This window comes from Rhea pennata, chromosome 6 (assembly GCF_028389875.1).
Source record: "Rhea pennata isolate bPtePen1 chromosome 6, bPtePen1.pri, whole genome shotgun sequence".
NCBI classification, from domain to species: Eukaryota; Metazoa; Chordata; class Aves; order Rheiformes; family Rheidae; genus Rhea; species Rhea pennata.
Genome location: NC_084668.1, coordinates 2,872,135 through 2,888,506, shown reverse-complemented (window position 1 = coordinate 2,888,506; position 16,372 = coordinate 2,872,135). Strand labels below are relative to the sequence as shown.

The 16,372-nt window shown below is 37.9% G+C and overlaps 1 protein-coding gene across 1 annotated transcript in view; it reads left to right on the top strand.

Annotated features, from left to right (window-relative positions):
- Positions 1-16,372, top strand: part of KIF5C (kinesin family member 5C) — a 92,174-nt gene that overhangs the window by 23,770 nt on the left and 52,032 nt on the right. The window contains exons 2-4 of the mRNA XM_062578456.1: positions 1,513-1,603; positions 9,397-9,470; positions 13,391-13,495. Of these exons, the coding sequence (XP_062434440.1) occupies positions 1,513-1,603; positions 9,397-9,470; positions 13,391-13,495 (270 nt within the window). The remainder of the gene's footprint in view (positions 1-1,512; positions 1,604-9,396; positions 9,471-13,390; positions 13,496-16,372) is intronic.

Below are 16,372 nucleotides of genomic sequence, written 5' to 3'. Positions count from 1 at the left end.
ATAGAATCAGTAAGGTAGGAAGGGACCTCTGGAGGTCATCTAGTCCAACCTCCCTGCTCAGCAGGGTCACCTAGAGCATGTACTTGGATAAAGCATTAAGAAAACACATGGCAGGCAAATACTTCCATCTTATCTTTCCCTGTGGCTGTTAAATAGCTGAGTTTTAAGGAGTAGGCAAGTGTAAGTTTATGATCATCTTGTAGTAATATCAGTGTGACAAGAAAATGGCTAGTTGAGCCCCGTGTGTGAACAGCTGGCTGCAAACTGCAGAAATGGCTCATTGGCTGAACAGTGGGACCACTGTGTCGGGCAGAATCCACCCATCGGTTAGCTCTGAGGTCCTGGTACTGCTCTGGGAGCCACTGTTGCGTCTTGGAAGGGAAATCCACAGGCTTTGCAAGATGAGGAAGAAGACTTTCCATATGTGCTTATTGTAATTAAATAAAAGAATCTTATTTTAAACATAAATGTCTAACTTGTTTTTACTGAGTTGTAAGGAACTGAACTGCTGTCTTAAACTGATTTGTCTTTTAAGTACCTTTCAAGCTTATTTTTAGGATTGCTAGTATGTGTTTCTTTTGTAACTGATTATAGTTGCTGCAAAGAGCAATCAGAACTTCCTGGAGTGCATGTGCCTGTTGTTGCATACTGTATTTATGTGAATAAGTACTGCTCATGATGATATCTAGGAAGAGGGGGTAACTAAATGGCTATGGTGAGATTGTGCTGGTTCAAAACCTGGAAATGGCCTTGATTAAAATTTAAAATGTCATTGGAGAGCTCTTTATGTAAGACATCTTGTTGTTTGTTGGTGTTAAGAATAAAAAGCTTAATTTTTGGGGGGAGAGGGGTACCTTAAAATTCAAGTTCAGGACAACAGAATATCCTGGCTGGACTACGTCTTTTTTGTGTTTATCGTATGATTTTACCAACATGCAAACATATTTGAATTTTCTAGCACAGAAAGGAAACCAGGCTGGTTCTGCTGAAGTAACACGTAGTGTGCTGTGCTGCCTCAGTGTCAGCAGAATGGAGCTTCAGCACGTACAGAGCTCTGAATATCTTTGGTTTGAAACACCCTCGCCTCCCCCCCACCCAGACTTTCACTGTTCTGCTGTAATGAACTGCTGACGTCTTTTGCAAATATTTATATGGAAATTTTCCTTTAAATCCTAGTAGAGGGAGAAAATAATCAACTTTCCATTGATATTTCAAGTTATTGTTTCCTGCAGCTGCAGTGTACTGACCCAAATGTGAATACACAGAAAACACATGCTGCTTTTTATTTGCTGACTACAGAAAAGATGTTTTTGGAGAACATGAGATGTAACATCTGTTTAGTCGATGAAATATTGTAGCTTTCATTGCATTGAGTGTCTTCCTTTGCAATAAAGTAAATTCTGTATTTCAGGTTGCCTGGTGTGTGGGGGGGAGGCTGTATAACTTATCTAAAACAAAACATACACAAAAAATCTTTTATCTTATAAAATTTCTGTTTTGTTCCCTTTTCAGCAAGGGAAGCCGTATGTCTTTGATAGAGTGCTACCTCCTAATACAACCCAGGAACAAGTTTATAATGCCTGTGCCAAGCAGATTGTTAAAGGTAGGTGTTGTTCTTGTATTCCCATTTTTAGTGAGGAAAAGAGTACCCCTGTTCCCTAAAGCTATTTAAAGGTAAGATAATAGATGTTCGGTTGTCTATATTGGAGTTTAGTAATTAGTAATTCCAAATGCAGGTGTTTTAGGGGCTTCTTTTTTTGCTGTTTGTTTGTTACTGTTTCAAGGACAAAAACTTGTGTGGAAAAATAATAATAATAAATAGCTGTAGGAACTGGAGTAGTTGTTTCTGAATATCTCCTTCTGTATGACTGTTATTCCGTACTGTATTTGCTTTTGTGGTATATAGCAAGTGACAAAAAAGCACATTTTTCATAAGAGTGTTCAATGGGGTATTAATGTGCAAAAGCTGTGTCTTTGAGTGGAAGGATGAACTACTAAAAGAAAATGTAAAAGGTGCTGATTTTGCAGGTGCTTTGCATGCAGATAGCCTGCCTTTAAAAATGAAATGAGAGCAGAGATGCTTAGTGGATAGCACTCTGAAAGAAAACTTCCATAAGCTTATTTCAGTTTTAAGATTTAACTTGAGAATCAATTTTTGAAGCATTTTAATTGTCCATCATATTTCTTCCCCCCCACCTACCTGTCCCAACATCATCTTCAGATCATCACTGATTCCTGACTGATAGTCAATCCATGATGATACTACAACTGCCACAGCATCTCAGAGGTTTCTAGTAGTACTTGACCAAGTTGTTCTCCAGTCCTATGTGGTATCCCTGTTCTCCCAAGATATGATTATTTGGTTCTCTTTTTGTTTTTAAATCAAAATATGCAAAATAGCAGAGATGGTGTCAAAGCTGGTTGAAGTTGTGCTTTAATAGCAACACAAGGCTGTATATTTAATGCTGTGGGATTTGTGTGGCATGAGAGACTTGGGGTAGCTCAAGGGTGCCAGGGCTACTGGAATAGTGTTGAAGAGCTCTGTAGCATCTTCTGCAGGAAGCAGAATCTCTTGAGACTTTGTATGTGCTGCCTGTGGGGAGGCGTCCCTGGAGTGAACAGTCTTGATGAGAAGTCTTGGATTTTGTTTTGGAGGAAGTTGGGTGGCTTGCTCGGAAAGCCTTAAGCAAATTAACATGCATGCAGTCTAGATGATCTGGGGATCAGGACCAGAAGCTAAATTATTTGATGTTGTAGAGAGAAAAAGAGTTGAGTTGCCTGTTCTCAAGGGGGAGCCTAATGACAGTAATTCTGCATTTAGATGGATAAGCCTTTATTAAAAATTGGTGGAATTGGAACTGTAGAGCTTAGAAATCATTAGTTTCAGATGCAAGACATGAAGCAGTTTCCCAAGCTTCTAAAAATTGAGCTAAAATATTGAAAGTATGTACTAACGTACAGTTGGTGTCAAATAATTATTTTACCCCCCCCCCTTTTTTTTGCCATGACTGCTTGCACAGCTTTTACAGAGAGTGTCTTTGACTTAGAGGCATTGGAAGCCAAGTACGAAGCCACTGTTGCTTTTTGTGTTTTAATTGCAAACGACTGCTGGGGTAGCAGAAGCAGCACGTTGCTATATGTGCACTTGCAAAGGAGGGCATTTGTATCTTCTGTGGAAACTGGTTTCCTCTGAGGCTGCTGAGAGAAATAAAACCCTATTTGCAATCAATTAAAAAGACCTGAATCAGTGTCTAAGTCTTCTTTCATTAACCATATAGAACTCCTAAATTTAGGTACTGGAAGCTGAAGGATGTTTCAAAATTGTATTTCAAGATATGGTTGAAACATACTTTTGTGTGTGGGTTAAGCTTTGTAGATACTTTGAAAGGCAAGTTTGTTATTTGTGTGTGTGAAAATGGGGAGAAGCTACTGAAATGAGATACTTGAGAGCTGGGCTCGGTTTTCCCAGCATGAAAGACTTTTACTTTCTTGGTGAATTTAGGTTAGTCATTTTAATCTCTTTGTTCCTCATCTATGAAACTCTGATAGAAGTACTTCCTTTGCTGTCCAGTCTATTTATATGGTAATGGTTCTTAGTGATTTTGTATACCACTTGCACAGTGGTTATCTATATAGGGCTTGTCTGAAGTTTTTTTGTTTTTTTGGAGGGGAGATATGCTGTTCTAATACAAATATCAGCAGTGCGATCTATACTTAAAAAAAAAAAAGTAGAATTATTACATTATTACCAAGAACTATACCTTGTGTAGACTTTGTTCCTTATATCTTAGGCTTTTTTAATTTAAGGCCTAATAAAGTTATAAATATGGAATTTATGGGCTTATTTCTGTTAGTCTTGAATGATGGAAATATCAGCTGAGTGCATTACACCTAAAACCTTTGAAAAGTTCTTTAGCTAGAGCTTTGATTTACCATATGTTATCAACATTCATTATACTCCCATAAAATGGCTGATGGTTTTACTGTGATTAATATTCTAAAGAATGCCCGCGGGCTTAACAGTCTCTGAAACAATGGTTACAATAACTACGCTGACAACACAAGCGATCTCATGGAGTTAGGAGTAAGCAAATGGCTCAGTAAGTGAGCTGATGCTTTTCATATTCCATGTATGAGAAATGGAAGGAACAAAGACTTTTAGAGCTGGGAGAAGCAACCTCTGTATTAGTGTGATTGCTGGTGGGGTGGGTGTTGGAACTTTGCTCAGGGCAGAGGCTGCTGGGCTGGCAGCTGCTACGCTCAGCCAGCTAACTCCATTTCTTACCTGGCCTTGCTCCTGAGAACTGATCCAGAAGCCTGCATGCTCCTGCTCACTGGTTTCTGCAGCAGGTACAGGGTTAAGGCAGGCTGGGCATCTGGTGACCGGCGCTGTGCTCTGTGGATGGTTTTGCCGTTTCATCTGTATTATCCACTGATCAGCTGAGCAAATGTGTGCCTTTGTGCTGATGCTGCTCTGCGTGTTCTGGGGAGTGGAACTGCACTGGGGAATCACTGGTGCATGCAACCACAGCTTAGGAACTGATGCTCAAAAAAACAAAAACACTCCCCCCCCCCCCCAAACCTTTAAACAACCAACCAAATATTGCTAAATATAAAAGACTATGATAGTGTGTGATTGCAAAATCTGCTGCTATTCTTGCTTTGCTTCCCATGTGAGTCTAGGAAGGTGAAACTGTTTCATGGCACTAATCCATACAGATGGATGTCTGTATCTGGATTTTGCTTTTTTCCTACCTGTAGAGAGGGAAAATATACAATGGCCCAAGCTATTAGTTAGTGCACATGTGAACATCTGTGCAATTGTGTGTTCTGCAGGGAAGAGAAAGTTAATTGCTTTAATGATTTTTTTGGGTGGTGGGGTTGTGATTGATTTCAGAGGGGCTCTCACTGGTTAGCCTATTGATTTTTCTGCTCCAGTTACAAATACAGCACTTGAATGCTTAATCATAGAACTAGAGAATTTGGACATGAGAAAGGTAAGTATTGGACTAAAGTTGGTCATAAAAACAAGGCTGAAAGGACTTGGGTATGTCCATTTGATCTTTCTTCTTGCTCTTACGACTCCTGTACTCATCAGTGGTGCACTTCAAAGGTCTCCAGTGACGGGCTGCACAGGCTTCCTTGGCAGTTTGTTCCACCCCAGGGCTGCTGCTGCTTGATTTTTCTGAATGCTGAATCCAAGGTTGAGTAGTTGGCTTTTGATTTTTGTGGGAAGAAGGTAAATTAAAATTAAAAATCACTGTGGAGAAAGTTCGATCAAGAATTAAGCGCTTGGGCTTTTTGTTTGTTATGAATTAAATAAAAATACCAGTTGTTCTTTATCTGATCACTTGTTCATCTTCTTATTGTTCCCCTTTCTTTCACTCTTTCAATTTTGTGGAGACTATTTGTATTAGGGACAGTCTTCTGTTTTATTCAGTTGGTAGTATATTAATGATCTTAAGGAGGAAAACCTCTCAATAAAAATCCTCTTCTTCATCTGAGACCTCTGACCTTATTAATTGCGGATGATACGAAGGCTTATCGAGTGAGAGAAGGATCATGTCTCGGACATAACCTGTACCTGGCTCTTTGTAGGTGGATTATGCTATAATGCTAAGGATTATTTTGAAATGAATGCCATATTTCACTTCGATTCTAGAGAAGGCTTTAAAATACTAATGATGTTTACAGCATTGCTTTACTTTCATGATATGGCATCTGTAGCAATGTGCATATGCTATTCTAAGTGATGTAAAGTAGTCTGGTGACTCTGTGGTTTGTGGGATGGGAGTTCAGAGTCCATCTCTCTGGTTGCATTCCTCTTTAATGCTCTTTTTGCTCCCAAAGAGCTTTGCCCGAGCGGTGCTGTCTTGTTCGGGAGCTGTGACCCCCTCTTTGCAGCTCCCCCTTTTCCATATCGGGAGTTGCAGTTGACACGTGTGTGGTGTGCCTGTCTTCCGGGCTGCTTTACAGCTCCTTGCAGCCCACTCATTATTAGCTGCTCATCAAGCAGCAGCCTTTATTCCTGACTACAAAAGAGAGCTGTGGAGTTTTCAGACAGCTGCTTTTCCTGGCCTTGTTGGACCTTGCAATAATCTGTGCTTTAACAAAAGTCAGGGGGAAAAAGAGGCTAGCAGGAAAAATGAGGGCATCCGTCCAGGGTGGATTGAATTCTAAATCTTTCTTTTAAATTATTAAGTATTTACGCTTTATTTTCCTAAACGGATAGATTTGTATACCTTATTTTAACCATTAAAATGATGACTTGCATCAAAATGGCTTTCTTTCCCCTTCCCTTAACTGCTGCGTAGCTGCTTGAAGATAGGTAAGAAATGTATCCTAGTATACACTGATACAAATGTTGAGTAATTTCCTTAGGTGACAGTTGATTAATTAGATTGAATGCCAATGTATAACTGGCCCTATACTTTGTGCTTACCTGGAAGATTTTTTTTAATTGAACTATTTCAATTCTTCTTCTTCCTTTTTTTTTTTTTTTTTTTTTTTTTTTTTAAAAAAAAAGTTAACCATGTTTGGCCAAAGAAGAAATCCCCTTAGTACTAGTGAACTCCTAGATTATTTATTAAATGTCATGGGGCAGGATTTAAAAGATATTTGGATTCTAAGTGATAATTCAGAAGCAAATTGGAGTGGCACATATTTATTACTGGAGGACTTTTGAAAATCACTCAGAGAAACTATTTGGTTTTTTTTGGTGCCTAAATATCTTTGAAACTTTGGTTCTGTGTCCCCTCCAGACACTTTAGATAGAAAACAGAAGCTGAGGAAGGTTAGAGGCAAACCAGTAGTCTTCCTAATCCTGTTTCCAGTTGCATTTTAGTTTAGAATTAAAAGTACAAATACATATAATGTAGTATGCAATGAAAAAGTATAAGCTTCCTATTCAAAATATTTCAAATGCAATTGTATTAAGTATTGCCTTGCTATATGCTATTTTGAAATTTAATATTAACCTGATCAAATTTTAAAAAGGAAAATGACAGTATGTATAAAAACTAGATATGACTTTTGTCTGCTGTGAAAGAAGCTAGTAGGGGCTCACTACCCTGCTTACCTGCAGATCCTTGCTGCCTCCCTGATCCTGCACTCCTGTGTTTCTGATGGTTCACCCAAGTGTTACAGTTAGCAGGATTCTTTTTAAGGTTTTAATGATTAACATTCTTCAGGAAATTACTAAGCAGCTAATTTTTTCTTGTTAATACTCCTATATCTTTTGAAGACATTGCCTAATAAACAACAGGGGTTTATCAGGGCAGAGGGGAAAGCCATTAAAATTGCACCCACGAAGCTTCAGCCGAATTGTTCTTGAACGTGGTGAAGCTGGATGATCAGCCTTGAGGCTCGGTGACAATAGGTGGCCAGCTGCAACCGTCCCTCTGGGAAATGGTTTTCTCTGCTGTGTTCAGGCTACTCTTGCTGTAGCCCTTTCTTCCTGCTCAGGTTCATTCTGTGTTGAACTACAAATTAATAAGATGTTCCCTTCAGAAAAGAGATGGTGAATGAATGTTTTGAAATCCCAATAACATGAAACTTGGCTCTGTTTAGGAGCTTGTTGGTGGATATAATGGGTAGAAGGTGTGAACTCAATTCTGTGTTGCCTCTAAAACTTTTCTCCTTGTTTATGAAATTATTATTTATTATTACTTTTTCTAGGCCTTCCTCCCTTAAAGCAAGTATAAGCAATATCTCTGTTTCTGTAAACAGATGAAGATGTTAAGTTCATACAAAATGTTAATAATGGAATGACAGTAATTAGAATATAGTCTCTAACTTTGTCTTTCTCCTAGACTTCAAGGCTTGAAAGATTTACCCAACACTACTGTTTGGAGGACTACACAAGCTCTGTTAATATAGCTCTACGGTCTGTCCTCCTTAGCTCTCCAATATCGTTCCACCACAATTTTAAAAACTACGTTCTGTATTTAACTGTAATAATTTTTTAAAATGTCTTTGTTTCAATTTTAGCCTTATTCAGTCCTCCTACATAGGAAACAGTTGTGGGTCTATGTTGTGGTTGGCTTAGCAAAAGATCTTTTTCTGTTATTTCTATCTACTTACGTTTTCTTTCTAACCTTCTTTATGTATCATTCTGCCCTGCCCCAGCCTCAGATCAGAGGCTGAAGTTGGGATATGGTGCTGCTTAGTGTTGCTCAGTTGCTGGTTCATGTTAGGATTGCAGTCGTTTTTGTAACTGCCTTCCAGCTTTTTGGCAGCTGATGTTTGGTGGCTGTTCTCAATCCCCACTGGAGGCTGGAAGAGTCGATCTTTGCTTTTGCTTTTATTTCTTATCTGTGCCGCTCCCCTCTGCAGCTTTCATGCTTTGTCTCTATCCATTGCTCCTGCTGCGGAGGCAGATGGCAGAGCTTGGGTGCTTGGTACGTTACTGCTGTCTCCTGGCAAGAAGAGTCAGGCACAGTGTTACGTTGTATGTGCTGGTAACCGGTGGAGGGGGAAAGCACACAGCTGCAAGCTGAGTAGCCTGCTTAGCATTCTTACTACTGCATTTAGAGCTCTTTCTGAGGAGGCCGATGAGAGCAGCACAGAGTTATTGCCATGCGCTTTTTTGATAAGATTTTTTTTGCATTCATTATTATCAACTATAATAATGTTACACCTTTTTTTTACATGAAAGTTGCATAAATAGATGGCTCTGTTTAACACGTTCTGAATTCACGTGCCTGGAGAAGGTCCACCATGGCAATCTTTTCAGATGTGTGGGAGTGTGGCAGGCTTTTGATAGAGAACTCTGGAAAATACCAATTGCTTTAAAACGTTTTCTGATCTGCCATTTCCTTCCATCTTTTGAAAGCTTCTATAGACACTATCCTTTGCTAAATTAAAAATAGAAAGTTTTGGTATCTTAATGTAGTATCAAAAATTGTTTATTCTGCCTTGATGGAAGTATCATTTTAATAAAGCAGCTCCACGTTTGTCTGACTTCCTTTCTGCTTTGCTTTACCGCTTTGCAGACAAACTTGGAAGTTACTAAAGCCATGAACCCCGCCAATATTATAGTAGCAGAGAAAGAATAACTGAGGTTATTGAATTTTCTCTTTAGTACTTGATTGTTTTAAATGCAGGTAGCTAAGTCTTCTGATTTCCATGTCAGGCAGATATATTGGATGATGTCTGGTGTCCAGAGAATTTTTTTCTCAGGAAAGTGAAAGGGATGTCACTAATTCTGTAATTATCTAATTCTGATCTTGTTATGAGTAAATCTTTTTGTCCTGAGATTGTTAGATGCATTATATTTTTCTTTCTTAGTGTACAAGCTATTTTTCTAATTCAGCTTATAAGCAAAAGACCTATGAAACTGATAATACAATTTTAAGATGGCAATATGAATTTTAATTATTTTTGTTGTTCTTGCAGATGTTCTTGAAGGCTACAATGGTACAATCTTTGCTTATGGACAGACATCATCAGGAAAAACTCATACTATGGAGGTACAGTGACAAAATTAATTCTGTTCAGTAGTAGCAGGAGAACTGTGTATCAATTGTTTGAACAAACTAGCTCTCTGGAACACTGAACTGTGAGTGGCATATAAAAATCTGTCTAGCTTTTAATGCTTTTTAAGCTGTAATATTTTTTTGATGTGGAATTTTTCCAGAGATATTTAGATATGTATCTCAAATAACAATCGGTGAGTGAAAAGTACTGACTTTTCCATAGCATATTTGTCATAACAATTTAAGTATGTGTGTAAAAAGAGTTGAGTGTGATATGTTAATCCTCAAATTAACAGCAATAGTGATCTGCAGAGATCCTGCCTTGCATGCAGGATTGCAAAAATTCGTGCCTTGGTTATTGGTTTTCTCATTTGCACCCCTCTTCTGGGAATTTCTCTCACATGCTGCAGAGCAGATAAATGAATTTGAGAATTGTTACCCTGGAGGAAAGGAATACCAAATTCCAGTGTCTGTTTGTATTTCCGGAACGCAGAGTGTAACAACGTAGTCCTCTTAGCACAAATTCTCTTAGACTGTTCAGATAGAGACATTTAAGTGATATTTTAGTTTCCTGCTAAAAATGGAGGATTAGCCAAGCAGTAATTCTTCAGTGGACCGCTGTGTAACTATTAGCCTGGGATTATTCAATCACAAACACTATACAAGCTGGGTGTATATATTTTAGAACATCGTAGTTCAACTATGAATTTTAAATAGAAAGTCTAAAACAACATATTACTAAATAAAATGAGAGAAGATAAGAATAAGCTGTACTTCCAGTTGTTCAGCAGTGGCAGACAAATTCACTGCATGATTAACATGGGTGACCTACCTGACCTGAAGGTTAAATTAGAAAGAAAGCAATATTCTCTTGAGCCAATAGGCTCTGGTGAAATCACTATTCAGTTGCCACAGTTGTTCCTTTCCTGGAGGATATAATAGCTGATGCCTCCTGTCTAATTAAGTCTGTCCTTGCTTTCTTTGGAGAGTGAGGATGGAGGAAATCACTAGTTCAGTCCTCACAGATGGCACAATGACTGAGTAATCCACCAGCTCTGAATATAATTAAATCAAAATGTCTGCAGGGCTTGAGCTGGTGCTTCCACATGGCATGGGGAAAGATCTCTTAAAGCCAATTTATAATTAGAATTACAAGCTGTGATAAAGAAAATGACTATAGGAAAATGGCCTTTTTTTAAAAAGCTGTCATTTTAAAGAGGTTTCAAGTCTATATATTGAGTTTTTATCCCCCTTTTAACCCTATATGTTCTTGTAGCACTGCTATAGTATGCTGTGGAAGAAAAAGCTCGTCTGAAGTTGAAGAAATATTAAATCCTCTAGGTAAAGCTGTTACGGAGGATTTTCTGTGAAATGCTTCATGGTATTAGTGTTAAGCTTAAGCAATACATAATAGTATAATATAGCCAAGATAGACTCTGACATACATGGCTCTTTCTCCTGCTAGATAAAACACTTGCCACCCTGTACAGCAGGATAGATACATTCTTAAAACTACATATTTTTTGTCCATAAGGTTACACTGATGGGCTTTGGCCGTTAAATAGTTTGTCCCCGCAGGTTGTAGTTATTACGTCAGCATTCTGAAATAGAGCGCTGTCTCAGCTCTTACACTTCACTAGCTACTGCCTGCTGTGGTTCAATGTGGAAACTGGTGTTCTTGTTAAAACGAAAGTCTTTAATGAGTAGTAAACTCTGTGCTGGTGCTTTAGAGGGGGCTGACTAACTGCAGTATCATCGTGGCAATAGCAGAAGCATGTTTCTGCAAACTGTTTCTGAGGTCACACCTAAATCCATTAGGCGTGGAGTGAGATTTTGTTTTTTTGACTTCAGCTTTCCAGTGAAAGAAAAGGAAAGGAAAAGTGTAAGTATTATATAGAGCTCACTGAGATGAGAATGTTTCATTAAATTCTCTTATATGTTGTCACTTACAGAAGCAATTATTAGGGCATATGTTTACAGAGTGCAGCAGAGCATAGTGCAGACATTCCACAGTTGACGTGCCTCTATGCAGAAAGAAGTCTTTATGGGAAAGCTCAAACTCATACTGGGTTTTGACTCAGCTGATAACTCAGCTTGATTAAAAGTACTACAGAAAAAGGGGTATTATGTAGCTCTGGTTCTGTAGCTACATTTGTCATCATCCTTTAGGGAAAAAAACTGCTTTATGCTCTGGGAATACTGTCTCCAGTAGGGTAACTCCGTGCAGGGTAGCCAGTTGACTTCAGTGAGCTTTTTGAGGACTTTTTCAGTGAGAAGAGATGAATAGCACAAAAACTGTGTTACAGTGTCTGTTCAATAACAGCTGTGAGTGTGTAATAAAACTAAGTGTTGTGCAATGACATCTTTGCTAGCAAGATTTAAAAAATAAAGTAAGTTTTGTTCTGCGTGTGTGTGTATGTAGTTTTTCCCTTCCATTGAGGATTCATTTTATTTGATCATTGTTCTTTTTCATTCTCTTGTTATGAAATAAAGTGTATTGTACAACGAGGACTTTTTAGTTTTTGAGAAGCTAAACAAGATGTTGTATACAGTGTAGCAGTTAATGCTCCCACAGCAGATTGAGTGTTTTGAAGGGAAGGCAGTTAGCAATACAACTGTGCTCATTCTCTATTTCCCCCTATTAATTCCAAGATGTGTAATCCAAGGTCATAAACCTAGTAACTGCCTTGAATTCAAGCTTTGAGATATTGTTAATTCTTCATATTAAGTCTTCATCCAAGGTTAATGTATAGAACCAACTTTAAAATGAAGAAAGTGGTGTCCAGAAAGACTACATTTGAATATACTAATAAAGGCTGACTAACTGATTAAATGTGTGTGTATGACCCACTGCTCAGTCAAACATGCATATTGCTAAGAAAGCCATGCCTGTTGGTATGCTTTTCTTCCTATTTTGCTGAAATTGTTCTGTGTTCAGTAATTCTACTTCTGGAAGTTACTGATCAAAAATAACTTCCCTTGATTAGGATTGTGTGGTCATCCATGATATTTTGAAAATTTCTGTACCAGTATTTGGATTAAGGTGTTTGGTGTGCTGATTATCAGCAGTTACACTTAGATGAGGTTTGAAGATTATATGTTTTCTAGACCATATGCCCTGATGGTGTCTTATGGCTACTGACTGAAATGCTTGCTATGACATCTTTAAGCAGTTTTGTATAGTATGTGGAGGTAATAATACAGAGTATGATTCAGTCAGAAAAAGGTTTTTATTTCATATTTGTGTTTTTTTCAGTACTTAAATAGTGATAGCATTCGACTTCCTCAAAAAGAGGAATGCAACTAAAAGGAGCTATGCAGCCAGGAAATTATTTTTGTTTCGTATTTGGTTCCTCAAAGAATAGAGAAAGGTAGTTGTACAAATTGGTATAGAGAACAGTAATGTTTGTAAAGCACTGCTCTCTGGCAGTAGGCCCAACAAGCTGAAACCAGAATATATTACTCTAATTCCCCAAATCCCCACAACTCAGCTTTCCTTTTAGCTTTCTAGTACAGTGATGAAAGAGAATCAGAATGCTGTAAGACTTTTAATTTCTGACATGTTTTCAAACATTTGTTTTTTTACTTCGAGAACCAGGCCGTAATTTGTAAGTGTTTTGTTTGTGTTTGTTCATCTACCTTAAATCAGGGAGCAACCATGTAAATAGCAGCAGGACAGCACTCTTTACAACTGGTAGGAACTGACAAAACAAATAAGTACTCTGTAGGGTGAAGATTGCTAACATGTTGAGTCATTCTGCCACCTCTTGTGTGCACTTGTATCAAGCAAATCCCCACAGAGCAGCAGACATGTTCGTAGGGCCCATTGCATGAAGATATGTTTGAACACAGCCGCCTCTTCTCCTGTGCCTGAGTGATGCTTTCCAAGTTACAGTTTGCTTTTGTGTCTGTAGGGGAAGCTGCATGACCCTCAGCTAATGGGAATCATTCCAAGAATTGCACATGACATCTTTGATCACATCTATTCCATGGATGAAAACCTGGAGTTTCACATAAAGGTAAATGCAGAATGGCATGTTACGTAATGGGTCAGATGAAGGAAAGTGAGCTGAATGTGAAATCTGCATTCTTTTAACATTTTGCTGCAGGATTTTTCCTTTTTGTAATTCCTAAAACTGTTACATTAATGAGGACATTTATTTGAAAAATCTGATAGATTTTTTTAGCCTAAGGAAAGGACTTTTGACAGAATTTTTGGGGTTATTAACTCAGGTTGGCTAGTCTATCTTAGCTAACTTCAACTAAGATGGCAGTCACAGCAGAATAACTTGAATTAACAGATTAGTTGATCTCAGGTTTCTCTGTAGCGTTTCTCAAGTTGATTGCCATGTCTTCGTCACCTTTTGCCAAAACTGATAGACTAGCCAACACTGTAAGGATATTCTTACCATATCTTCTTACTTTAATGCAGCTTCTCCAAAAGACTGTGCTGCAACCCTTCTGGTTATAACCATAGATGTTACTAGATCACATGGCATTTAATACAATATTGATATTCTGTTCTTATTTCAAAGATATAAACAGTCATCCATAATACAAGGGTTTGAGATGGAGGAAATCACTTTAGGCAATTTTACAGAATGTTTACAGATGTTTAGAAGTCAGTTTTATCTCGGGAGCTTATGCATGGGTTTCAAAAGTTGTGATGGACTAAATTACAATTTGAACAACTAATATGTTTTTTGACCTATCTCTGTTGTGATCCCATACATATGATCTCTCTCAAATTCTTCAAAGTGACCTTTAATTCCTGTCCATCATCCAGTCTCCTAGGGAGTGGCTGCAAAATGCTATCTCAGCTGTCAGCTGTGGGGGGGGATCTCAGCCAGTCTGGCAGAGCTGGAGCCAGGACACAGCTTTCTCCTAAGCAGATATCAGTAAAATTACCCAGTGGATTGCAGGAAAAATGAGTACTCCTCTGTCATCCGTCCCACAAAACACACGGTATATAACTAAAACTGTTACCAGAGAGAGCCAAGAAGGCTTTGGTAAAGCTGAGTAGCTGTGCTCAGCAAATCAAGGTGAAAACTTCTCCTGCTGTGACCTGGTAATGCTCCCTTAGAATGGGATTCTGCTCCTCTGTCCCCCGACTGGTTTGTCTTGTGCCTAGAGATTAGACGATGAGTGACTTTTCGGCACTGGCTGCATTAAAGCCCTTGAAAGTACCTCTGAGTATTATTTTTTTCTAATAATGCAGCATAATCTAACATTTTTACACATCTCTGAACCTGTTACTGTCCTGGAAGTCCTAGATCATTCTGTAAGGAGAGCATTCTTAGCAATGCCTGTTCTCAAGTGGTGTATGCTGAAGAAGAGTAGACAGAAGCATCTTTACAAAGTTGAAATAAACCGTCTATTATTTTAGTGGATCTTGGATTGTAAAATTTTGAGCTCTTTAAGAAGAGACATCTTTGAAGTTGTACAGAAATAGCTTCTGCAAAAGTGAGAATGATTTGTTTTCATGATCTGCAAAACACTCATGTGGCTGTTGCTACTATATGATAATACTTTGATACCAGCAGATGGAGACCCCTTTGTACTAGACACTAGGTGTAGTAAATTCCTGTCCCAGCGGAAGATTATCACTTTATAAATCATGTTCTGCCAGCACTGAATTGTTTCAGTGGTTTTCTATCATAGTTGACACTTTTGAATATTGTAACAGAAAAGCTGCCTAAATAGCAATGAATGAGTGAGTGATTATACAAGAAGCTGTCATCTAGAGAAATGCATGTTCTGTTGCTGAGACCAAGAATTTAACCGAACTGTCAGTCTTTTAATAACGGAGCCAACTTTGAAAATGAGTGAATTTTTTTCTTTTTTCTTTTTTCTTTTCTCCCCTTCTTTTATTAGAGACCCATTAAGAACAGGGACGGGAACATCTCCAGTGCATGTTGTTCCTCAGTACTATGTTAATAGGATAATACAAAGCATGTGAAATGAGTCTGGGTAAACTAGACTGTTGAAACAAGCTAGTCCAGAGGATAGCTTTAAATAGGACACAGCTTAAGTAAATGCACAAAAGCTAAACACATCTGTATGTAATAGCAGCAATCATGAAAGAAGAGCAAATCATCAGTTTTTTAAAAAAATAATGTAACTTACTTTTTCTCATAACATAAAATGATGCTTCATTATCTAGAATTTAGCTGCCTAGTATTTGGCTAGCTAAATAATCCCTGGATAAAACTTTTTTCCAATATACTTAGGCACCATCCCCATAACACATTTCTGTTTACTTCTGTCAGAGTTGGATAACACTTTTAGTCATTCATTCTCCCTCTCCTTAAACATTTTTTCACTCTTTTTTATTTATTTATTTTAAGAACAGTTATCTGTCTTTTCTTCAAGTTCCTCTCTTGGATCTGATTCAGGAAAAAGCTTTACATATGCTTCACTTAATTTCATTTAATGTGTATTGCTTAGGCTTACATAACAGTATGTTAAACCACTGAATATGCCCTTTGGTTTGTGCTGGTGAATATCAGTGCACCTCTTAAGGTTGCCGGATTGCACCCTTCTAGTGATGCTGTAGTGATAAGATTATGCTCAGTACTTTTTGCCCATTTTTCATATTTCAGAAAATATGTAGAATATAAGCTTTGTCCAAAGTTGTTGTTTTCTTTTTTTTTTTTTTTTTTTTTGTTTTGTTTTTTGTTTTTTGTAAATCTTTCCTCATGAATCAATGAGAGATGGAGAAAGACTAAGGTAGTGTCATGTGTAAGTCATTCAAAATACAGGTATTTTTACATGAAAGAGTTGTAATTAAAAATATTTGTGAGATGAGTCTTCATTTTACTTTGGTGCTTTTTATTTTGACAAGCATGGAAATATAAGTACAGTAATTTTTAAATTGCCAAAGTTTAAATATGTAC